Source organism: Tribolium madens, unplaced genomic scaffold, assembly GCF_015345945.1.
Source record: "Tribolium madens isolate multiple individuals breed KSU strain unplaced genomic scaffold, Tmad_KSU_1.1 Scaffold_7;HRSCAF=85;Tcas5.2_LG10, whole genome shotgun sequence".
Classification (NCBI taxonomy): Eukaryota; Metazoa; Arthropoda; class Insecta; order Coleoptera; family Tenebrionidae; genus Tribolium; species Tribolium madens.
Window position 1 is genome coordinate 3747145 of NW_025401050.1, and position 24395 is coordinate 3771539.

General features: G+C 32.8%; 4 protein-coding genes across 7 annotated transcripts; 2 read left to right on the plus strand and 2 right to left on the minus strand.

Annotated features, from left to right (window-relative positions):
• Positions 1 to 2298: 2298 nt before the first annotated feature.
• LOC123009610 (anoctamin-6-like) lies at positions 2299 to 7160 on the plus strand. Of its 3 annotated transcripts, none has more exons than XM_044406042.1 (15): positions 2299 to 2444; positions 2737 to 3204; positions 3258 to 3468; positions 3513 to 3718; positions 3765 to 3922; positions 3973 to 4063; positions 4117 to 4243; positions 4285 to 4449; positions 4498 to 4641; positions 5916 to 6082; positions 6129 to 6262; positions 6314 to 6519; positions 6566 to 6665; positions 6715 to 6881; positions 6935 to 7160. In XM_044406042.1, the coding sequence occupies exons 1-15, from the start codon at positions 2395 to 2397 to the stop codon at positions 7112 to 7114; spliced, it is 2574 nt and encodes an 857-aa protein (XP_044261977.1). In that variant the 5' UTR covers positions 2299 to 2394; the 3' UTR covers positions 7115 to 7160. The 3 variants fall into 3 exon arrangements, with proteins under 3 accessions (XP_044261977.1, XP_044261976.1, XP_044261978.1); XM_044406041.1 differs by lacking the exon at positions 2299 to 2444 and adding an exon at positions 2516 to 2689; XM_044406043.1 differs by lacking the exon at positions 2299 to 2444 and adding an exon at positions 2516 to 2689 and having other exon boundaries at positions 6314 to 6507.
• Positions 6776 to 15218, minus strand: LOC123009612 (anoctamin-3-like). Of its 2 annotated transcripts, none has more exons than XM_044406047.1 (15): positions 14769 to 15218; positions 14535 to 14716; positions 14289 to 14490; positions 11109 to 11302; positions 10884 to 11044; positions 10735 to 10831; positions 10564 to 10690; positions 10352 to 10516; positions 10165 to 10308; positions 9968 to 10119; positions 9799 to 9920; positions 9544 to 9749; positions 9403 to 9499; positions 7526 to 7713; positions 6776 to 7478 (listed from the first exon to the last, which is right to left on the minus strand). In XM_044406047.1, exons 1-15 carry the CDS (start codon positions 14946 to 14948, stop codon positions 7290 to 7292), a joined length of 2406 nt encoding a protein of 801 aa, XP_044261982.1. In that variant the 5' UTR covers positions 14949 to 15218; the 3' UTR covers positions 6776 to 7289. The 2 variants fall into 2 exon arrangements, with proteins under 2 accessions (XP_044261982.1, XP_044261981.1); XM_044406046.1 differs by having other exon boundaries at positions 11097 to 11302.
• On the plus strand, positions 14996 to 21053 carry LOC123009613 (anoctamin-3-like). Its single transcript, XM_044406048.1, has 15 exons — positions 14996 to 15157; positions 15206 to 15393; positions 15441 to 15639; positions 15678 to 15883; positions 15939 to 16099; positions 16885 to 16975; positions 18473 to 18599; positions 18647 to 18811; positions 18861 to 19004; positions 19050 to 19198; positions 19983 to 20104; positions 20160 to 20365; positions 20413 to 20512; positions 20559 to 20743; positions 20791 to 21053. Exons 1-15 carry the CDS (start codon positions 15023 to 15025, stop codon positions 20950 to 20952), a joined length of 2340 nt encoding a protein of 779 aa, XP_044261983.1. The 5' UTR covers positions 14996 to 15022; the 3' UTR covers positions 20953 to 21053.
• Positions 20976 to 24029, minus strand: LOC123009614 (parafibromin). Its single transcript, XM_044406049.1, has 7 exons — positions 23677 to 24029; positions 23366 to 23591; positions 23168 to 23313; positions 22905 to 23118; positions 22202 to 22853; positions 22013 to 22154; positions 20976 to 21188 (listed from the first exon to the last, which is right to left on the minus strand). The coding sequence occupies exons 1-7, from the start codon at positions 23805 to 23807 to the stop codon at positions 21152 to 21154; spliced, it is 1548 nt and encodes a 515-aa protein (XP_044261984.1). The 5' UTR covers positions 23808 to 24029; the 3' UTR covers positions 20976 to 21151.
• Positions 24030 to 24395: the final 366 nt, after the last annotated feature.

Here is a 24395-nt window from a genome sequence, read left to right on the forward strand (position 1 = left end):
ATTTTGTACTCAATGTTAAAGAGTGCTTTTTTCAACTAATTTCAGTAGATAAAGTAGTCTTTTATCGTCTAGTGAAATAAAGTAATTTTTATCTACTGTTTATATTTTATCAACTAATTTCAGTACATAAAATAGTTTTTTATCGTCTTGTGAAATAAAGTAATTTTTATCTACTATTTATATTCAAGAAATTCTGGTAGGTGAGTACAAAATAAAACGGAATATTTTACACTCGTAGATAAACAATGTCTTTATCGTCTTGTATAATAAATAACTATTTTTCAGCAATTTAATAAAAATTGGATTAATACATTTGTCTTCTATGCTCTAAAGTATTTGTTTATTACATAATCTAAATTCTAAAAATGACATTTGTAGATTCTAGAATGCAAAATTCAGGAAGTTACAATAGAGTTCAGTCTGCAACTTCTGATTTCTAATTTTTCGTTTCTCAAATTCATCTAAAATCGGTAATTTTTTGCTAAAAACTGAATTCTAATTCTAAATTCTGATTCTAAAATTTTAAATTTACGGTTTGTAATATTCAAATTACAGAAACTCTATAAATAAAATTTTTTATCTAAACTTTCATTTATCACGTTTCTTCAATTTTAAAAATCACGATTCTAAATTTTTTAAATGGTAAGGGTAAAGAATCTAAAAATGGAAATACTATAGATTCAAGATTCTCTTTTTCTTGGAAATTTCTACTTGTTCCTAAATCCTTTTCAGTTAAATTTCTAGATTTAGTTTTAAGTTAAGTATACAATTATCAACTTTTGATTTAAATTCGGTTTCTAATGCGATCAGCAATTTTAGAACAATAAAATTTATGTTAAATCGTTCCAGGAACCGGGATTATGAGTGTAAATAGATGAAATTTTAATTCCTAAATCATTTTTTCTGAAATTCTAAACACAAATTTACTCTTCAAGGTTTCTAACAATAGAATTCATGTTTCTGTATTCAGTAAATAGAAATATAACCGATTTGAGTTATTTTGAAGTTTTACTAAATTCTGAGAATCTCGAGTTTGGTAAAATTAGCTAAAACGAGGAAGAAAAATAAAGAAGGAAACAAAAAGAAAACATTTTTTTCAAGCAATTAAAAAAAGGTATGCAGTCAAAAGTCTTATACAGAGTGTTCTGCTCTGATAAAAAATAGAAAAAGTGTTATTATATCCAGCAACAAATAAATCAAAATAAAAATGTTAGATGCATGAAAACCAAAATTTTACAAATAAAACATACAAGTTGAATAAAAAGTATTGGACCAAGTGTTTTTATTACATCATTTGCCTTCAAAAAATAATAATTAATAAAAGTTAAAGTACTAAAAAACATTTGATCGTGTTTTATGAATGAAATTTTATTTTGTTCCTAAGTTATGCGATTTTTTTTGTAAAAATTGCTACTTACATGAAATTTTTTTCACAAAATTTGAATAAAATGTAGATACTCGTAGTTGTAATTCTTAAATCATAGTCTTTGTGAAAAAAAAGTTTTATAGTGGGTTGTCATTTAAAACAATATAAAAATTTTGCAGAACTCTAAAACAAGCAAAAATTCGAAAAATCTTATTCTTGATAAAATATCACATTTTTATAGTACTTTATCATCCATCAATTAGTTGTATCAAATAATAAATAGTTTCAGCAAATATATAAAAAATGCTACGCAAAGGAGATACAGATAAAATTACAAAATTTGGTACAGATGATAATAAAATGTTGAAATTTCTAATCAGAGGCGTAACTAGGTGGGTTTAGAGTAAAAAGTACTCTATTTTGACTGCAGTTTCTTGCCACTTTCAGCAACAAAATTCTAAACTTCATAGTTTTTCATAAAAACAGGTCTTTTTTGATACAACTTACAAAATTTGAGTAAAATTAGTTTTAAAATAATTTAAGTTACAGACTATAAACAGCATAAAAATTAAAAATTAAATTCGTTTTACCGTTTAGGGCGCCTCTGATTAAAAATTTCAACATTTCATCTTAGAATTCTTTTAGGTGTATAAAGGTTATCCTCTGTACCAAATTTTGTAATTTTATCTTTTTTGAAACATTGGGAAAAACCCTTAAAAACGCACCCCTTTTAGAGTGTAGGTCCCTTGTATAGCATTTTTCGAAACATGTTTATATGAAACTTCTGGTTTAAAACTGAATATTCTATCATCTATTTAAATTTGTAACAATAAAAACGGAACATTATTTATATTTTTCAACAATTATCGTAAATACATAGCAACAATGGTTTTTCTAAAGACAAAAGTTTTGACAGTCTGTCAAAAGCCGTTAAGAAGAGTTAGAATAAGTTAAAAGTTTCATTAAAATTTCGTGATCAAAATCATTTGATTTCTCTTGTTTGGATAAGAGAAACAGTTGTTTTTACAATGAGTGTTAATGTCAATGGGACAAATGTCGATGCAGAAACCATTGATGAGTAAGTAGACGATTTTATTTAAGAGTTTCAATTTAAAATAAGAAACGTCAGGATGACAGTAACAGTTTAGCTTTCACTTTTTACCTTTTTACATTTTTTATACAATCCGTGTTAATCGAAGCCAAAAATCGAAAACTTTAATGACGAAATTAAACGTACTAAAAATAATTTAAATGAAAAGATTGTGTACTTGATATGTCTATTTGGGTAGGACCCATCGTATCAGTAAAACAGCATCCACGATCGTAAGACACTCGAGACCAAACAAACCAATTTTTGATTACAATTTCAGCGCGAAAACTTATACACCAAAGCCACAAGCAAGAAAAGAACCCAAACCAAGTCCCGTCTTGGACGAAAAAAGCACCAAATCTGAAAAACCCGACCAAAATAAACTCGAAACCAAAGCGGAAAAAGAAGAAAAAGTCCGAAGCTTAAACAAGAAGAGAGTTGATTTTGTAATAGTGTACAGGAAAAGCACCCTAACCGACGACTCCATCACAAAAATCGAAACCTTCCTTTTAAATTTGGAACAAAAGGGGTTTGAGCTTGAAATTTCAGGTTTTTCAGTAAACACAGACATAGATTTTGTCAAAATTCACGCCCCTACAAGGGTCCTCTTGCAATTCGCTGAACTGTTTGGAATAGAACTAGCCTACCACTACAAGGATTACAGAGTCGGAGCCACCAAACCGTTCAACTTCATGGCCACTATATTGACATCTCCGAATGTGATGCACCCTGTATATGAAAGGGCAAGGTACAATTTTTCAAATTTTGATTAAAAAAAAACTAATTTTGGTCAATTTTAAGACCAATACTGTCCGAGGATATCCCTCGAACCATCACGAATGCAGAAAAGGGTTTAGTAATATACAGGGTGTTGTCAAAAAATCCATACGGGGAGAGTGACCAAGACTGCGGTATTAAAAAACTGATAAGTACGAATATTTTTGAGTCGGCTTTTCCGATCCATGATGGGCAGTGGCAGTGGACGGAAGAAGGGCCTCTCAATGAGCGACAAGTAAAACTCTTTGATTGGTTAACAATTTCTTCAATTTTTTCCAGTTGTTGGACAAGTATTGGAGTAGTCTGCGCTGTTTTTACAAACAACAGCCTTTGGACCTCATTCATAAGTATTACGGGCCTGAAACGTCGTTTTACTTTGCGTGGTTGGGTTACTATAATACGATGTTGATTCCAGCGTCGGCTTTAGGGGTTTTTTGTTTCATTTTAGGTTTGTTAATTTTCGAGGATATTTTTACGGCGCGAAGGTAAGTATTTCGTAGTGTTTTGTCGTCTCGAATGACAGTTTTCCAGTAAAGAAGTGTGCGAAAGCCCAATTATGCTCTGTCCGCAGTGCCATTTCAAAAATTGCAAGTTTGAACCTTTGAAAAATTCCTGTTTTCATGCACATTTGATCTATTTGATGGACAATCCTTTAGTTATCACTTTCGCCGGCTTGATGTCGATTTGGTGTAAAACTTTGCGAATTTTGTGCGATTTTCCACTTTATCCAAATTTCCAGCAACCTTTTTCCTGGAATTGTGGCGTAGAAAAGAAGCAATGTTGCAGATTAGGTGGAATTTGAGGTCGGTCGAAGCGGATTGTTCCATGAGGTATAAAACACGATATAATTACAATTTTTTTTAACAAAACATTTTATTCCAAGGCCACAGTTTGAAGCAAAGACGACACATTATAAAATTTCGAAAATAACCGGGAATTTAGAACCGTATATGCCGAAAAAGGTCCAATGTGCGAGATACACTCTCTCAGCGTCTGCTATATTATTTCTGGTAAGTATAGTATGTTATTTGACTGCAAAAATTTGTGTTAGATGTTACTGATGATTCTCGGAATGTTTGGGATTATGGTTTATATCAAAACCGTCGCCGTGGTGTTGACAAGTAGCGACAAACATATTTTGACTATAAATCCAACACTGGTAGCATCGGCGTCTGGATCGTTTCTCTCACTTTGTTTTATTCTTATTTTCGAAATGGTTTGTTTTAGCAACGATTTTTGGCAAAATTTTGCATTTTGGTTTCAGTTATATGGGAAAATAGCTACATGGCTGACTGATTTGGAGAATCCAAGGACGCAAGTTGATTATGACAACTCTTTCACTTATAAAAGTTATGCTTTAGCTTTTGTCAATAATTACGCCGTTATATTTTACATCGCTTTCGTGAAGGTAAATGCTATTTGCTTAATATATAAGGGGTTTTTATCTAAAAAAAAATAATGGAAGTCAAGCGGTTTCCGCAATTTTAATAAGAAATCTTTTCCAAACTCGATAACATAAATAAGAGAATTTGTAAATTAACATAAAATTATGAACGAGCGATTTTGAAAAAAAATGAGTTTACCAGATTTGTTATAGTTATCATTAAGCATTCAGATTAGGCTTTTCCCAGGACATATAGATATTTTTTTTGTTTTAATAATAAAAGAAATTACAATATTTCTAAGCAATGAGAAACAAATTGTTTGTAAAATCTATTTTTTGTTTTTTTTTTTTGGTAATAGAAATGAGTGTTAAAATTTAATGTTTTTCAAATGGTTTTAACGTTGCGAACATAGCGAGGGCTTTAGTTATCGCGATGGTTAGTCGCCGATTAACAAACGAGTGAGCTTTGTTGATATTCATTTTCTTCCTTATATTATTTTTAAAGAATGTCAACAACAATATTCTTCTATTAATAAACAATTTTTACAAAATATTCATTAAATAACAATTTTGTTTATAACAGTGCTACAGCCCTTACACTAATGGTTTAAATTTTTTTGCTAACCTTTAAATTCATCACAAAAAACAAAACGAGAAACTATAGTTATACACAATATGTCCTCGGATTGAGTTTACAAAAGAAAAAATTTGTATCTTTGATTTTACGCCAAAACTGTAAAGGAAAAACTTCATTATTTTGATTCATTGAAAAGAAAAGTTCACTTCTGATTTTGGATTTTGGTGATAATTTTTCTCTGCGTTCTAAATTCCATCACATTGGCGGTTTTATTTTTTTGACTCTGACAAATGAATTTACACAAGTTAAATAACAAAAATGGTTGTAAAAATAGTTATTTATTATACAAGACGATAAAGAAATTTAACATTGATTACAAAATAAACATAATTTTAATAAATGACAACTCAAAGAAACGGCTTTAACTTCTTAGTGGATCCTCTTGGTATGGAAATGACGATTTAATAAAAGAGAAAAAAAATGATTTTTCGTTTTTTTTGTTAATCATTTTTTTGGTTATTTCGAAACTCATAAATGGAAACACTGAAACATTGCTCTTACTTTTGTTGTTGGCTCAATTATTTTTGATCACAGGGAGATATTTTTGTATTAATTGTCAAAATGATTAATCAGTGAAATTGAAATTTATTGTTATAATTTTTTGATTACAAGAATGAAGTCCTTACTTAAGTAGTAAATTTACAAACTAATAGTGTTTTAGGCCAGGTTCTACACCCACCCTGGTGATGAACGTCTTTGGACAACAGCAGGTGGTATAGGATCGGATTTGTGTAACCCAGCTGGTTGTATAATCGAATTAGGAATACATTTAGTAACAATTTTAATCGGCAAACAGATAGTTCTAACGGGCAAACAATACATAATCCCGTATGTAAAAAAAACAAATAAAACATATTTAACCGATAGTTTACAGCAAAATAAAAAATTTATTGCGGAGGATGCGAAAACACAAAAATAGGAATCTCAAAGTGACGTTACAGTGGGAAAGCGATTATCTACTGAATCCGTATAAAAAGTACCACATTATGCAGGAGTACATGCAAATGAGTAAGTGTTAAAATTTGGTGTTTTTTTAATTTCATTTTCATTTTATCATAGTTATTCAATATGGTTTCGTGACATTCTTCGTCGCTGCTTTTCCCCCAGCCCCCCTATTGGCACTTTTCAACAATTTGATCGAACTTAGAATAGATGCCATTAAAATGACTCGAGCTTTTCGACGTCCTGTTGCTTTCAAAGTCCCGAATTTGGCTGCTTGGAATGGGATTTTAAAAGGAGTGACTTATATAGGGGTTGCTACAAATGTAAAACTTTTACAATATTATAATGTTGTTGATAATCATTTTGAAGGCATTTGTAATCGCTTTTACCAGCGAATTTGTCCAAAGGAACATCTACAAGACGACTGTAAGTAGTGATTTGGTCGGATTCGTAAATACTACAATCTCAGGTTTTATTTAATTTGCAATAACACAAGTAATTTTACGAATTTTCTGCAGTTTTTAATGTCAGTGAATTTTTATTGGACTTTGGAACCGCAGGCAATCTAACTGTGTGCTATTACCCTGGAAGAAGGTATCCTCCGGATCATCCAAGCAAGTACGAGTTGACTGAAGAACACTGGTATATTCTAACAATACGATTTCTTGCAGTAGTTGTTTTTGAAGTAATTATATTAGATTTTTATTGCCATTTAAATAATTTTTATTTTATTTTAAGCACATTGTGATGCTGATAACAGGAATAATAGCCTATATCATCCCTGATATCCCATTTTCGGTTAAGGAACATATAAATTACCAGAGAGATCAGTTCAAGGCAATTAAATTGAAAGCTTTGCAAGAAACCTACTTGAAGGAGCAGGAAAAGAAGAAATTACATATTTTCGATCTAACGTAATTCTAAGTTTATTAAATTGTGTAAGATGGTCAACCAAATAAACATTTTAAGAACTAGACTAGTTTGTTATTTTCCATCTGTGTTTGTTTCACGATATGTGGCATAAGTGCATCCTTGTCTAACAATGGTTAAATCAATAATTTTTATTCATAAAAATTAACAACAAAGCACTAATTCACTCTTCCCTTATAATTCTGGTTTTGGGTTTTTCGTTCTTCCGACGCAAAATATTGACTTTCTCATGCATTGTGTTCAAAATTTCATTCCGATGTTTCCTATTTTCGTTATAAACTGAGCGTTTGATTTTGTTTGGAACTGGAGGTATGAAATATGCCAAAATGCCATTGGTCAACATTATGACATGCTGGAATTGACATTTTGGGTTTTTTGGCAGAAATGCAACATTTATACCTCGAAAACAATAACACACAACAGTCGTACTCCAATTTCGTACCAAAATGCATTTGTCAGTTTATATTTTTTTGGGTGGTCTGGGGGGTAACGGGAGGCCCTGTAATAGCACCAAGTGGAATTGCTGTCCACAAACATTTCTTTCAGGTCATTGTCGTCGAGTCTTGTATTGTCTTTCATGTCGTAAACTGTTCGATTTTAGTTATTATAACTACAGAGAACTACAACTAGGAGACGAAACGAGATACAAAATTTCTCGATTTTTTGGCGGAGTAAAAATGACGATGACGGCGCTTAGAGCTTAGTTTAAAATCGTTTTATATTAATTTAAATTCAACCAGTGTACTAATTGCTTGGAAAAAAATGCAAAAATGTTGAGCTTTAAATTCTTAATAAGCTGTGAAAAGGAACGACTCGATTTTTTACAAGAAATATGAGAAAAAAAAATAATTTAAAATCTGTGCTCCGTTTCATGTTTTTCAAAATGCTGCGAATACGGTTGAAGATACAAGAAAAATGTAAGAAAGAAAGTTGTAGAGAATAAAATTTTCTAGTAAAAAGTCCGCGAGACCATATCTATATTTAATGGTTTAATCCTCAAAGACGTTCAAAACAGCCCAAGCAACGGATTCGTTTCATTTCTACAAGTGATTCAGGGCCGGAGGAACACTTTAAAGAAATTTAAACCTAAACTGTTGAAGATAGAAATATGGTTTCGTGGATTGTTTTGTAGCAAAATTTTATTCTCTACAATTTTGTTTCGTACACTTTTTTTGTATCTTAACGTATTCGCAGCGTTATCAAAAATATTGGGCGGAAAGCAAACTGATAATTGTTCATAATTTATTTTTAATATTGTTTTCTATATTTTTGAGAACGCTGCAAATACGGTTGAAGATACAAAAAAAGTGTAGGGAACAAAGTTGTAGAGAATTAAATTTCGTACAAAAAGTCCGCGAGACCATATCACTATCTTCAATCGTTTAGATTTAAATTGATTTTTGTCTTTTGACCAACGGTAAAAATGACACGTATTCTTCACTTGAGCGTCTTTGAACGTCTTTAGGACCTAAACCATTGAAGATAGCGGTATCTCTCGCAGACTTTTTTCTTGAAACTTTTATTCTCTACAACTTTCTTTTTTATATTTTTCTTGTACCTTTCACCGTATTTGCAGCATTTTCAAAAATATGAGCCAGGGAGCAAATTGCTAAACGTTTGAAAAATTTTTTAAATACAGGATGCGCCAGAACTCGCGCCCCAGAGAAAATTTTCAAGTAAGGTAAGATAGCAATGATAATGATACTGATGATCTTGTATATGTTTTTTACAATTATTTAGTAAAGGTACAAAAATTTTGCCAATAAAAGCCACAAATAACATTGAACAGAGTTACAATTTAGGATACATCTTCCTTGTTTCTTCTTTTAATAGGCTATAGCAAAAAACTTGGAAAATTATTTTTACAGCACAAATAGAGTCAAAGTGCAAAATTTAAACCCTCATAACTCCAAAATTTTTATAGATAATTTTTTTTAACATTTTTTCCATGTTCCTAGTATCTTACCTTATATGGCATTTTTCTCTGGGGCGCGAGTTCTGGCGCAGCCTGTATAGTTTTCAATAAATTTTTTGCCTCCTTTTAGTGAGATTTTAATGCTCTATCTGTCTATATTCTTTTTATTTGTGTTTTGCTCACCATTATGTAAATACAGCCATTTTTTATTTCATTGCTTTTAAAACTTAAACAGGAAAGTTACAACTGCGCTGTTTGGCCTCACTAACGGAACTATCGAGAACTGGGACGTTTTGTTTTACATCGTGTCGTAGCCTAGTCTTTAGGTATCCATAATTATAACAAAAAGAAAAATACTTACTGGACAAAGTTGATTCAACGTAACCTTTCAAGGTTTTATGTCGAAATCGGTAAATCTCTCTTGGCACAACATCAGTAGTGAAGGATAAAACAAAAGCCTAATTTTTTTTTCAAAAAATTAACAACACAAGGGAAAACTCACATTGGTGGCAACACTCAAGTGTGTAATGGTTTCCAAAATGTATTTCCAAGGACCAATCCCGGACACTTTTTTCGGCACTGGTCTTCTATGTCTTGTTACTAACTTAAAAGCGTCCAAACGCAATTCCATGCAATTATTTATCAAAGCGCAGAGTGGTGCAAGAGGAAAAGCTGCCACGAAAAACGTGACAAAACCGTACTGAATAACTGAAATTTGCATCAGTATTTACAAAAAATTAAAAACTAGAAAATTTACTCATTTCCATAAATTCGGTGGTTAGTAAATATCGACCAGCCGGATACAAACCGAACTCTTGTTCCCAGTGTGGAGCAGCTGCGTTCCTCACCACAGTCTTTGTGAACCGTTTAGTAATAATTCTGTAATTTTTTTAAATAAATTTATCACCGATCAAGTTCCAACTTACGGAACCACAAGTGTTAAAATATTCCCAGCCATTGATTTCAAAAGCATCAAAACGAAAAGTTGGACACATAGAGGCATCACACAACCGCTCGAAGGGCAAAGATCGGTTTTCAAACTGATTACTCCTGTGTGAGAAGGTGAGTAAAACCGACTCTACAAAAAAAGACTAGAACACAACTCTTAATTAAAAAAAAGTACTTTTATGAAAGCCATGTAGAACAATGCAGCGTAATTATTGGCAAAACCCAGAATATATCGTTTGTGTACGACTGAATTATCAAACTCGAACTGCGTCCTCGGATTTTCCATGTTTGTTAACCATTCGGAAAGGGGTGCATAAAACTGAATAAAAAATTACAAACTCTAAAAAATAAATTCACCCCACCTTTCCGTATATTTTGATAAAGATAACCTGCAGTAGTGAGCTCGAGCAAGCTTCAATAAATGCTGTATAACGGTGTAAAAACAAAGAATCGCTCATTACGATCAAAGCTGCCATTACTATTCTGTAGAAAATTACACCAAGTACTGCCAAAAGCACAACACCTACCTAAAATTAACTTATTTTTCGTTTTAACTGAAATTATTTGAAATTACTAAGAGTAAGCAGGTCCCAAAAGACAGTGTGTAATAAGCAATTTGGATTCCGGTGGGTGTGTAATGCTCAAGTTTTCCGGTAATTGGAGATATTCTTTTATGAGTGGCTTTTTCTTTATATGGCAATCTTAAAAATATATTTAATTTTTGTTCAAACACAAATTAATTTACCTTGTCTGTGTTTTAGCAACGATAGTAGAAGTAGTGACGTTCCATCTAATTTTTAGAACACTTTCGAATCGCTTCCACAAATTCGTAAACAAAGTTGCTTGAATAATGAACAAATTAATTGAGAAATCACCCCAGATTTACGTAAGTACCCCAAAAAGACATAAACACTGCAAAAAAGATCGTCATGTAGTTATCAAAAACCGCAAACACTGTCGCAGCTTCGCATTCCAGTTTCAGCGGTTGCGACACACAGCTGTGTCCAAACGAGCATCTTGGACACATTTTCAGTTCGCTTGAGCAAATATCGTCTCTAAAATGTTTTGTTTTTATGGAAATCATGCACAAGAAATCAAAACTCGTACACTGTATCGTACCGTACACTTTTTACGTTAATTACGCTGACGATGAAACAAACTACGCCGACAATAGCGGCAGGAATTAGCATTATGTTGTAAAAGCCAAGCCAAGCAAAGTAGAATGCAACTTCGGATCCATAGTATTTTTCGATAAGGTTTAGGGGCTGCTCTTTGTACCACAAGGAGAAGTTCGCCCAGTATTTCAGCAACAACTACAAGCAATTTTGGTTACTTCTTCAGTTTCTTCTGGACGTGGCCAGATATTTGTTATTAAAAATAGATATGAAATTAGTTGATTAAATGAATGAATGATTAACATTTTCAAAAATCTCACAAAGTTATAAAAACTCTTCACTAGGTTTCCTCAAAATTTCAGGGCGAATCTTTGGATATTACTTTTATTGTCAGATTTTTTTTGTTTGAAGTGTTCTATTTTTGTTGACACTGTGTATACAAGGTGTTTGAGGATTGCGAGCAAATATTTTAACCACTAATAGAACTCGGCAAAAGAAGCAACTTTCGTTATTCCAACTTTTGTCGAAAGCACGTCATTTTTGAGTTAAAATTAAAAATAAATTGAGGCTGAAAACCCGTCCCCGCCTATGTCATAATACTATGTTTACGTTCATTCATAAGAAAAAACTTTGGAACGTAAACAGCGTAAAGACAAAAAAATTATCGCTACATTAGAGTAGATCAGTGTCAATGTTAGTGGGTCAACACTTGCTATTATAAAAAATTGCTCGAAATGTGGTCATTCGTTGACAATGCACACTTCTTGTACTCTTCAGGTTAGGGAGGCTTGCGTTCGCACACACAGCCCTTCGAAGGTGTAAATTTGAGCTGCGTACACTAATTCACTAATTGTTTCATGTGAACCTCCAAAAAAACACACGTATTTAAATCTGGTGACCGCGGTGGTCATTGGCGACCAATCCACCTCTAGGGAAAATAATTGTTCAATCCATTGGTGACCACTTTGACATTTTCCAAAAAATCCAGATAAACGGCACTAGTTAAACGTTGAGGTAATATGTGGCGTTTGAGTAGTTGGCCATAATAACTTGACTGACAATTTGATTTCAAATCGATGTGCACAATTCACCCGAAAGCGCATTAACGACTAACTAAACTGACACGTGTAAACAAGTGATAATTTTTTTGGACAAAAAGTTTCCTTTTTTCTGTATAAAAACTTTCACGGTCAACACTCAATGCAATTTATTTTCATTGATATTTTTACTTCCAACTAACAAGGACAGACACACTGAACGGCTCGTGAAAATCATAGGGGGGAAATTGCAAAAATAAAATTTGGATACGGAATTTGTTTGGTCTTCAATTCGACTTTTCATAACAAATGCTCTTAGTGGTTAAAATATTTGCTCGAAATCCACAAACACCCTGTATACTACTCCAAACATTATGGGAACAAAAATATTTTCAAAATTATTTGGTGATTTTTGAAATCAATCAATGGTCTCTCTAGATAAAAAAAAATTGAAGATTTAAGTTTCTAGTATTGAGGTCTTGTGGCAAACGTTTTTATGTACTACGGTTATCACGCAATCCTAAGAGATAGCACGAGAAAAAAATGTAGTAAATCTATTGCGTATTCACAAATCAATATTGATGGGAAGAATAATATTTTTATGTATTTTTACAGCTTAATGTACCCGTCATAGCCCTTTCTCGGACATTGATTGATCAAAATTTTACAAAAGATTTAAAGGAGCAATTGTGCATATTGTTTCTGAACATTGTCTAATCTTCATCAAAATGAAAAAAAATACGTTTTTTTAACTTTTTTTTTACAATTTTGCATTAGTTACCGTACTTTGACATAGTTTGAGATGTTTTGTTAATGTAACTTTTTTATTTGTTGCAATATTTTCTTTAAAAAAATTGCATCAGAACAATTAGATCATAATTTTTCCAAAAAAAAAAAAAAAAAATAGATAATTTGGCGTCAAGAAACCCAGACTTCGGGGCTATTTAGACAGTCCCTTTAATTACGTTGGAAATCAAAGTTATGATGGCCTGAAGAGTACGTTATAAACTTTATTAACTCATTAAACAGTTAAACACAAAACATGAACTACAGGTATATTTTATTTGTATTTTCTTTAAAAAAATTAAATATGTCATTTTTTGGTATGTTGTGGCTTATGTGTATATGGCATAAAAATAAAATAAACATAATTTCGGTAGGTAGGTACCTATACTGAAAATGAAACAAAATTAGTAGCCCCATAACGTGTCAAAGTAACCCCGGAAGTCAAAGTAAGCCCATTTTACGGTACTTGTTAAATTTGAAAAAAAAAATACAAAATATTAAAGGAAAAAATATTTTTGTTTTTTTTTCAAAAGTTAAACAGTATTGTTTCTTTTATGTGCAAAACAAAAGGATCCTTTTTTATTCAAAGTCAGAAATCTCACGACTAATTGACGTAAAGAGAATGTAAAAAAAGTAGGTTAAAGCTGAGCGAACAGGCTATCTGGCCCACGCATTACGTACAATTTAATTTAAAAAATAATCTCCAAAGTCGTGGACCAAAAACAAACTAAAATACATATTTTTATTGTGCAATTCTTAGGATTGCGTGGTAACCGTAGCACAGAAAAAGACCTCAAAACTAGAAACCTAAAGCTTCAAATATTTTTTTTAAACCTGGATATGATCATTTTTCGATGAGATACTTTTAAAAATCACCAAAAAAAAAATAGGAAATACAGGGTGTTTCACGTAATTTTACGAGGCCTGCTCCTGTAAGATGCAATCAATAATTATTCCGATACGAACTCGATTACAAATTTTGAAAAATTGGATAATCTTTTCTAGTTTGTTCACCCTTTCAAAAATTACAACGTTTTTAGTTAATTAGTGATTAAGATAGATAAACTAGAATCATATTCATGCCGTCTCTTGATAGAACAAATGATAATTGTTTCTGATAAACTGCAGTTTATGACTATTAATGAAAGAGTGATTAGTTTGACAACTACTGTCATGGGTTTCCAAAAATTAAATAATTAAATGTGTATTTTTTGTATCCAGTGTTTTGTGACTTTTGTATATTTGGGTGCGTACATTAGGCGCAAGCCTTGTAAAGTTATGTGAAACAGCCTGTATTTTGTTCCCTTAATTTTTTGTAGTGTATTATTTTTAAAATATCGTTTAAATAAATTAAAAAATACTTGTCTGTCGTTCATTTCCTCGTCTTTCATCTCCCCTCTTATCTCATATGGGCCGTCATGTAATGGAAAGACATCTTTAACAGCACCCATATTTATCAGTTTATTACACCCATATTTGTTATCCTCGTCGTTATCACCAAACCTCGCCTCCGACAACATCCCATACAGTACCAAAATCCGTTCGGCATTGGTCGCAATGACACTACAAAAATGCTTAAATTACAAAAACTAACAATTCGGAAGTACCTTTTCCGTTCAAAAATGTCATTATTTAGCGAGAGCGGAGTTTGGGTCATCCTCAAATTGATTGAAGAAATGTGTATATAGTGATGACCGGCGTCTTCCACGTTGATGTCATAAATACTCGCAAAATTTTTCACAGACTCGTCTGTGATGTGAAGCAGGACGTAGAGATTTTGTTTGATCGTCTAAAATAGCAATGGAGAGGAGTTTTGTTCCACACAAGGGAGGGAAAGTTACATTTCCGTGTCGTAATTCCAATATTACTCCACGGCCTTGTAAATAGTTGAGATATTTCACCACATCGTTGAAAAATTGAGACTGTTTGATGTTTCTATCGAGGATTATGACGTAGTCGTAACGGTGTATCAGGGGGCCTTCTTGGGCCGAAAAAACACTGTCTTTCTTGTCTAAAGCCATTATTCGAATTGTTGACAGTTCAGATTGTTGTCATAGTAAATCTGTCACAGTTTTATCAAAATATTTTACAAAAAATGGACGAAAAACGAATCGATTACGTTATAGTTTTTGAGAGTAAAATCAAGGATTCTGAAAATTATACCACCGTTGAAAAATTCATGAAATTTCTAGAGGAACAAGGACTGGAACTCCAATTGCATTCAGATGAGGTTTGTGTTGGCTTTTTAATTTCATAATCTCAGAAATTGAGTTTTTAGGCTGAAAAATTTATTTTTCTCACTCTCCACATCCCAGGACAACTCCTGCACGAATTTGCCCATATTTACAATGTAAAATTGACTGATTCCGGCCACGGGCCGGCTTTTGGGACCATTTCAAGTATTGATTTCGCCGATTTCAATTTTTTTAACGCACCGATTAACGATAAAAACTTCATAAGAGAACGGTATTTGTGTGAGAAATGTGTTTGGAGAATTTAACTTGCGATTTTAGGGGGCCTACAACAACCGAACGAATTTTAATAGCTTACGAAATACTGAGCGAAGCTAAATTTGGCGACGATGAAAACGACTACGGAATCGAAAAATTAATCCGACTTGGGATTGTCAAAACGGCTTATCCGTTACACGACGGGGATTTCGAGTGGGATGATAAAGAGGGAGGATATTTAATCCCGGAGAATGACCGACAAGTATGACCCAATGTTGGGATTTTTTAATTTTGTTTCAGTTGTTGTTGAAGTATTGGGCAAATTTCTCGCTTTGGTACAAAGAGCAGCCTTTGAACTTAATTGAGAAATATTTCGGAACTGAGGTAGGGTTCTATTTCGCCTGGTTGGGGTTTTACAACAGAATGCTGATCCCAGCGGCTGTTGTTGGTCTTGTTTGCTCTATAATCAGCTTTGTGCAGTTGTTTTTTATGCAAAAACAAAGAACGTAAATGGTTTCGAAATGGTTCAATTGAATAAAATAAGAAAATTTGAGCTTTTAGTAATGAAATATGTTCAAGTGACTTGCCGATTTGCCCCATTTGTCGGACAGGGGATGGTTGTGTGCGTTTGCCCTTAAACAGTTTTTGTACTTATGCGAAAATTTCCACCACTTTTGATAATAAGGAAACGGTGTTTTTTGCAGTGTTTATGTCGTTTTGGGGTAAGTTGAAGGTTGTAATATTGAACAAACTTTTAATTTTCATTTTTTCTTTCACATTAATGTGAAAATAAAGAGTCCTATAGAAATTACAAAACAACATATTAATTAAAAATTGATGAAGTCAAGAAATTTACGTTGTCAATGACAATAATTCGTTGTGATTCACGACAAAATAAAAATAAGAAGGTTAATTTCTCTTCTTTTTTTTTCATCTGCCTTCTTTATTGTTTCTTCTTCGAGTATTATTCTTCGTTTTCTTGGACTATTTATGATTTTCTTTTTTTTATAAAATCATAAATAGTGTCGCTTTTTTTCGTGATTTTGTTTTTCATTGTTCTTAACTTTTTTCTAGTTTATTTCTCTGCTCTTCGTTTTCTCATTTGTGCTTATTCGCTTTTTTTTCACAAGTTCCTAAGTCAGAAATGTTCCTTAACAACATTTCCTCTAAATGTTTTTATTATTTCAACACATTAATTTTATCTTGCTCCTTATTTTTTAATCGAAATTCTTTTTTATTACGAATAACGCTTGTCAAAAATAAAATTTCTTTAGCCCTCTGAATTACATCCTTTAACCTTCTTTAGATTATCCTTGTGTTATAAATAGCTACTCTTTTCGTTACTTTAGAACAAAAAATCAAAAAGTCTTCAAAGGCACCACCCAACACTAACATTCATCAACAAGTTTTTTCAAAAAGTAAATAGTTTCACCAAAAAAAAACGTTTAATTCAATACATTTTGTATCTTTTTTCAAAATTTAAACAACTAAGCAGTGTACTTTTTAGCAACGTTATTTACGAAACTTTGGCAAAGGGTTGAAAGTACGTTAAAGATTCAATGGAACGTTGAATTTGAAAAAATCGACACAAAACTAAGGTTTGTATAATAAATTAATGCATAAATTAAAAACTCAATTTTAACAATGAAAATTTACCCCAACTAGAAAAAATAAAGACATAACGTAATTCAATTCAATTCAAGTTGATAAAGTCCATACTGACCTTTAAGTGTTTAATTTTTTTAAATTATACAGGAAATTGATAGATCCTAATCTAATGCATCGCTTGAAATTACGTGTATTGTCAATTATACAGCTTGTTCCAAAAATAAGTTACAATACAATAAAACACCATACGTTACTTGTTATACTTGTTATTTTTGGATGTATGTAGCTTTATTACAATGTATTTAAGCTACACTTTTATTGGACGATTTTACGTAGTTTTTCAAATTCGTTGTGTTTTTTTATGAAAACAAACTCTTTTAAAAATCTAATACAAAAACTAAGACAACTAGAAAAAAAATTACTACATACTGCAAAGAACAAAATACAAACTATGAGGGTTTTCCAGTTTTTTAGGGTATTGCAAATTGTTAAAAGGTAAATAACTTTAATAAGTTTACATAGAACACCCTATTTCCTTTAATAATCTCTTAGATGCAGAAACAAAAAATAGGGTGTTCCATTTTATTTTTTTAAGTTACTTAACTTTCAACAAACTTCTTCATTTTTTTATCGGTACAAATGCGACACATTAAAAATTGTTAGTCTTAAAGTTTCTACTTTTTTCTTTGCAACTGTAAAAGAACATTGTAGCTGTCTTGTGTAATAATACAGTGAGCGGCAAAATTATGGAATAATCTTATTAAAACTGAAAATATTTTGTTGCTTCAGTGCTCCAACAGGTCAATTTTCTTTTTCAAAGATACGCAATTTTCTACTAGGATTAAAGTTTTATACTTTATGGTTTTTCAGTGATAACGTCATCGACATTTTTTTTTTAATGAAAATCCCCAATTTTTTTAGCCAATTGTCGAATTGACAATTAAATATTACATAAAGTGGCTGAAAAAAAAATCTTCCAAAATGTGAAATAATATCAACAAAAAACAATCATACAATTTCAAATCAAGTTGAGAATTTTTTATTTTTTAAATTTTTTAAAAAGAAAAGTAACCTATTCGAGCAATTTTGTCAAAAGTAAATATTTTCAGTTTTAATAAATAAGATTCTTCCATAATTTTGCCACTCATCACTGTATTTAAAAAAAATACGTTTTGTTAAAAAAACTTATTTAAAAAAACAAGCACAATCGTCTAATAAAAGTTTAACTTAAAAACATTGTAATAAAAAGCTACATCCAAATGTGCCAAGAAACATGGTGTTTCATTAAAAAATATATAAGTTCGTATTATAACTAATTTTTGGGACCCGCTCTATGGAAATCTATCAATTTCCTTCATACATTTTTTTCAAATTTTAACATGTAAAGGTCAATAATGTACTGTACCAAATCGCTGGGACACCTGTATGTACATTTTTTCCTTCTCTTGTTTACATAATATTACAATAAACATTCGGTTAATTTTTAGGCTGGAATACAAGGAAAAAAGTACGCACAAGACCTGGTCCTACGTGTACGAAAGACCGCGACCATACACGCCGACCTTAACAAAAGCCTTCTACCTCACGTTATCCTATGGAACATGTTTTTTAATGGTAATCCAATTAATTAAGAAAAAATAAATCGATTTTTTTTTTTTCAGATCATGATTGTAATATTATTTGTTTACGGCCTCGCCATGTTCAGAGTCACCATCACTGATCGTATGCAAAGAAAGTGGACACCATCCCAACAAGCACATGTTGTATTTGTGCTAATATTAACAAGTGCTTGTATACAAGTTATTTTCGTAAAACTATTCGCAAAAGTAATGATTTAATTGAAACTTTGATAATTTATTTGGTTCAATGTTTTAGTTCTATCGGCCGGTATCTTCATGGTTAACCAATTTGGAAAACCCCCGAACCCAGTCAGATTTTGACAGTTCAATCATCAGCAAAAGATATATTTTGGCTTTCGCTAATAATTATGCCCCTTTGCTTTACATAGCGTTTTTAATGGTAATTTAAATTGGCCACCAACAAATTTTCATTTTATTCCACTAGGACCGTTTTTATGCCCCTGATGACCCACCGGACTCGTTTCAAGCCGACCGTTGTGGACCCACAGGCTGTTTGATGCCGCTTTGTGTCCAACTTTGTTTTCTTATGTTACTGAAATCTTTTTTTGGGAATTTACTCACCCTCATTGCTCCGTGAGTAAAACCATCATTAAAAATTGAAAAAAATACTTTTTTCTACTTTGCGTTCTTACTAAGGTTCATTACGAAACTGTTTTGGGTTTCGTAATGAACAAAAACAGTGCTATAAAAATTATACTAAAAAGAGGGAAATTTAGTCTTATAATGTTGGCGACCTAACCGTTTTTCCATGGAACTGTCAGTGTCAATCGGTCTAACGCAAATGAAATTATTCAAATACGAAATTTTTGCTGTGTTTGGTTTAATTAATCATCGCAAAAAATATTTCGAATGAACATGATTATAGTAGTGCTTACGCATACCTTTAGATCATAGGACAAAGTAAAATAAAAGGTACTTACTGTTACTTTTGTGGTTAGGTAGGTTTTGCCGTCAACTTACTGAACAATATTGGCGTGTGATCTCACAGGGAGTAAACTGTTCATCGTATTTGCCGTCAAGATCGGTATTTCTAACGCGGTACATTGCAAAACGTTTTCGACACCTTCGAAATTCATTTTTACGAATAAAATAATGACATTTCAAATTATTTTATTTCATAGCCACCTAGCCACCACGTAATGTCGCCAACTGCCGCAAAATTCCCTACATTCCAAAATTTTTATTTTTTTGTTTAAGAAAGTGCAAAGTAGCAAAAATACTGTATAATATCTAGTTTATAATGCATTTTCTCGCACTTACTGCTTTATGACACTCCTCGCTGCGCTTGTCGTGTCCTAAACACGTGCGTGCGACAAAATGCTTCTTATAAAACTCGTATCATAATATACTATTGTAGGAAATTAACAACACGATTTCAAAAGAAAAGGACCAATCACACAGATAGACCTCAGTGGGAAAGAGAGTTTGACTTAAATCCTTCAAGGCAATATCTACTCACAACAGAATTTATGGAGATGAGTGAGCAAATTTTTTTCTTAATTGTTTCAGTTTACAAATTCTATTTTATATGAAGTTATCCAATACGGGTTTGTCACTTTTTTCGTGGCAGCTTTTCCTTTGGCGCCTTTGTGCGCTTTGATAAATAATTGTCTGGAATTACGTTTAGATGCTTATAAATTGGTAACGAGGCACAGAAGACCTATACCCAAGCAAGAGAGTGGGATAAGTACATGGAACAATATACTGCATTTTATCACACATCTGAGTGTAGCAACAAATGTAATGTAATTTAGTAATTTTTAAGCTTGTGCAAGTAAAATTTTCAGGCTTTCGTTTTGGCGTTCACTAGCGATTTTGTTGCTCGTATAGTTTACAAAGCAACCCACAACAAATCTTTAGATGGTTACATCGAGTGGACAATGTCACGTAAAAATTTTATATTTTTTTAACCCTGTAACAGATTTGATAATAGTTTATAACTTGGACGACTACGATAAACCTATCAAATCCAAGGCTTTACGAGCCAGTAACAACAGCAGTCGTTTGTGTTACTACAAGGCATTGCGTTATCCCCCAGATCACCCCAAGGAATACCAACAAACCGATTATTTCTTTTACGAGACCGGAATGAGACTCTTATGCGTGATTATTTTTGAGGTAGGTAAAATTCGATTTTTTTTTTCTTTAATTTTCATTTTTAACAGCACATTATTATGATTACAAACGGTGTTCTGGCTTATTTTATCCCATCGGTGCCTGAAAACGTGAAAGAAATGCTACATCACGAAAAAACCCAAGAGTTCGAACTTCAAATGAAAATGAAAAATACCGTAAGAAGGAGGAAATGGAGAAAAACACCAAAATAAATCGAAATAAAGGGGTGAGAAAAATGCAACAACAGTTTAGAAAATATTTTTTTATTTATTTGTATAAATTTTTATTTTTATAATACATAAAGTGAACTAGATGTTTTTGTGTAGATAGTCCCTAAGCGCTAATAATAAAATCAATTAATAAAATTACATATTGGAACAACAGGGCGAAAAAGCTGAACACTGTACACACTCAGAATCGTAAGTGGGGTTTAAACTGCATGATATGTCTGAAAAAATGTTTTATTATTAGCAACGTGCCACTATTAGCCATGCTTGATTGATTCTACAAAAATAACACTAAACGTCAATAAAAACAAACGACTTTGAAAAATCTAAATAAGTTTTAAAACTCGAGAAAATGGTCGCAATAACTTTTAAAATAGGGTTTTCTCGTCGTAAAATCGCCGCCAAATACGTTGCAGCTCTAGAGACGAGTGGTTTTTAAGGTGTAGAGTGATTGAAAGCATCGCCGGGTGTAAACTTTTAAATAAGATCGATTTTTGGGTTCACATCAGTAAAATCTTATGTAAAATCGGTCGAACAATTCGCCTACGCAAACCGTTCTCACGTAAGACCTATAGTTTTCGAGTTATAAAGTCATTGACTATTTATTTCTTCCTAGACTAGCGATTTTCTCCCGAATTGTACACCACCAGATGACAATCATTTTTGTATAAAACGAGGATTTAAAAGTGCTTTCTAAAAATACCAAACATAAGAGGGTTATAACTAATAGTTTCGGAGTTATTAGCAGTTAACTGCTCCGGTTACCGGAAATCGATCAAAATTTTAATAAAATCAAAATCACACCAAATGAGGTTTTCATTTTTTAGTCCACTTAACGAAAACATTCCAAATAAAAAAAAATCACATCTAAGGGTTTAGTAACAAACGAGTTACAAAAAATATTAGAATATTTTAGTTGTCAATAATGTAATTTTAAGGTATTCCAGAAACAAAGACAACGTTGTGACCACTAATTACCAAATACGCATACATTTGTGGTAAAACACCGAAATAAACTATAATAAAAAAAATCGAATCTACTCACCGATCGAGTTTTTCCCAAAACACCATCAACGCAGCCCGATCCAAATGCCTTTTCGTCCTCGAGAGTTCAATAACGGTCACAGCCCACCTCTCCACATTAGCATCCAATTTCATTTCATCATATTTAATATGAAAAGCAGCAACTGTAAACCACCAATCAAACAAAACTCCGCAGTCCCAATCAACAAACCTTTTGAAAAAATCTCAACGGGGTTCTCCCACGGATACCCTTTGAATTGCCATGCGGGCCCCATCACAAACACGGCAACCACTCGATCCCAATCGCTGGGACTCAACTTGGCCGGATTATCTACAACCCGATACGGCACCGTCTGTCCATTTCTCTGTCTTTGAACCAACACCTCGTTGTCTCGTTTCGCCCCCTCGTTTTTCTTCTGTTCCACTGAGACGAATTTCAAATCTTGCAAAATCTCCTTGGCGTTGTACATAGAAATGAGACTGTTTGTACCAGCTGGTATAATGATAATTGGTGTTCGGGAGACCCGTTTGGTGAGACCCCCAGAAGGCGGTCTTGCCGCACTCACAGGTAGGGGTGTTTGGGGTTGTATGGGTTGAGGGCGGGCTTTGACTGGACCCTCAGTCACCGATTTAAGGGTCATGCCGTGGTATGTACCCATAGTATCGATTTTGAAGCCTTCAGTCTCTTCTTTTTGCCGGTTGAAACGCTCTTGATCGTAACGGTTGTATACAGCGGGTTGAGTGGCAGGTCGGACAGGGGTTTGACGGGGGGTTACAATGGGGGCTTGCTGCGGAGGGCGCTGGCGGCCCTCTTCGCGGGCCTTTATACTGTGCAACATTGCCAAAATATTCTTGGCAAAAGTCTACAGAAATTGAAATGAAATTAAAACTGGTTGAACCTGACGAGTGTTTACCTTGCCACTGGATTGCAAAATTGTCGTTCTAGTCCTCCACTGTCTCTCACGACTTATAATGTCTTTGGTCAAGTCTACATCTAAGTCAAGAATGGCCCGAATGTCGTACTCTTGTCCAATATCATCGTTCCCTTTAATTGTGGTTCTTTTCTTTGCTAAACGCTTGGCTTTAATTGCTGCAATTTTCTCCACAGACATGGCTTCAGACAATGATCTAAAAATATCAAGTAGAAACAGAAATTGTTACAAATCAAACAAATTACTTGATATTATCAACTGTGACTGAAGCCTCTTTGGGGGCATCCAGCCTGGCAGCCAACTTCTCCCTAACTTTCTGTACATGCAGATCCTCAAACCGTGGCTTTTTCGCAATACTTTCAGGCCCTTCATAGTCAGCAGATCTTTTAACCTACAAACCCACCTTACCCCACAAAACTCAAATTTTATCACAAAATACAAACTTGAGTGGGTATTTCAAGCGGGGCACTTTTATCAATAGCAGGACAACTCGCCGTTTCTCCATTTAAATAAGCCAAAAGCTCCTTTCTATCAGGTCTCCTCACTACTGGTATACTTTCTGCAGCTGCTTGTCGTACATATACAGGATGTGTCAGTGAAACATTCTTTAAAATGAACAATAAACACTCCAACGTGTAGTATTCCTTAGGGGTTCCATCTTTGCCAGAACTGAAAATTTAGGGTCGCATTTTGAGGTTAGCTTGTCAACAGATGGGGAGGGTTAATTGGTGAGACGGCTGCGGACGGTACTTACCCCCACATTAAATAATTAGTTTTCACATTTTTAGGCCAGGAGAATTCTCCGAATATTATCTGACCATCGCGTTCAACTATTTCTTTTTTATTCACATTGTACTGGCGAAGCAAACTCAAAGGGTCCGCCATTTTTGTTTACTACACAAATTTTTCAACAGTGCTGCCAACACTTACACAATTAAATCACAAACAATTTGTGTTTTACTGGTTGCATATACCGTCCCTGATGAAATATAGATTCAAAACAAGTAAAGTTTGTATTAGCATAACAATTACAAGATACAAGTATAAGATCAGCACTTTATAAAACCTTTGAGATTGTCAGAGTCACGAAATTAAACAAAACCGTTTGTAACCTGAAGTTATACAGAATGAACCAGAACTCGCGACCCAGAGAAAAATGCCATATAAGGTAAGATACCAGGAACATGGAAAAAACGTTTTTTTTATCTATAAAAATTTCGAAGTTATGGGGGTTTAAATTTTGCACTTTGACTCTATTTCTGTTGGAAAAACAAACTTCCAAGTTTTTTTGCTACAGGCTATTAGAAGAGCAAACAAGGAGGCTGTATCCTAAATTGTAACTCTGTTTTATGTTATTTGTGGCTTTTATTGATATTTTTTTTATTCTTTTAGTAAATAATTATAAAAAAAACATATACAAGACTATCAGTATCATTAAATAGACATAAAAAATGTCAAAAAATAAATGTCAAA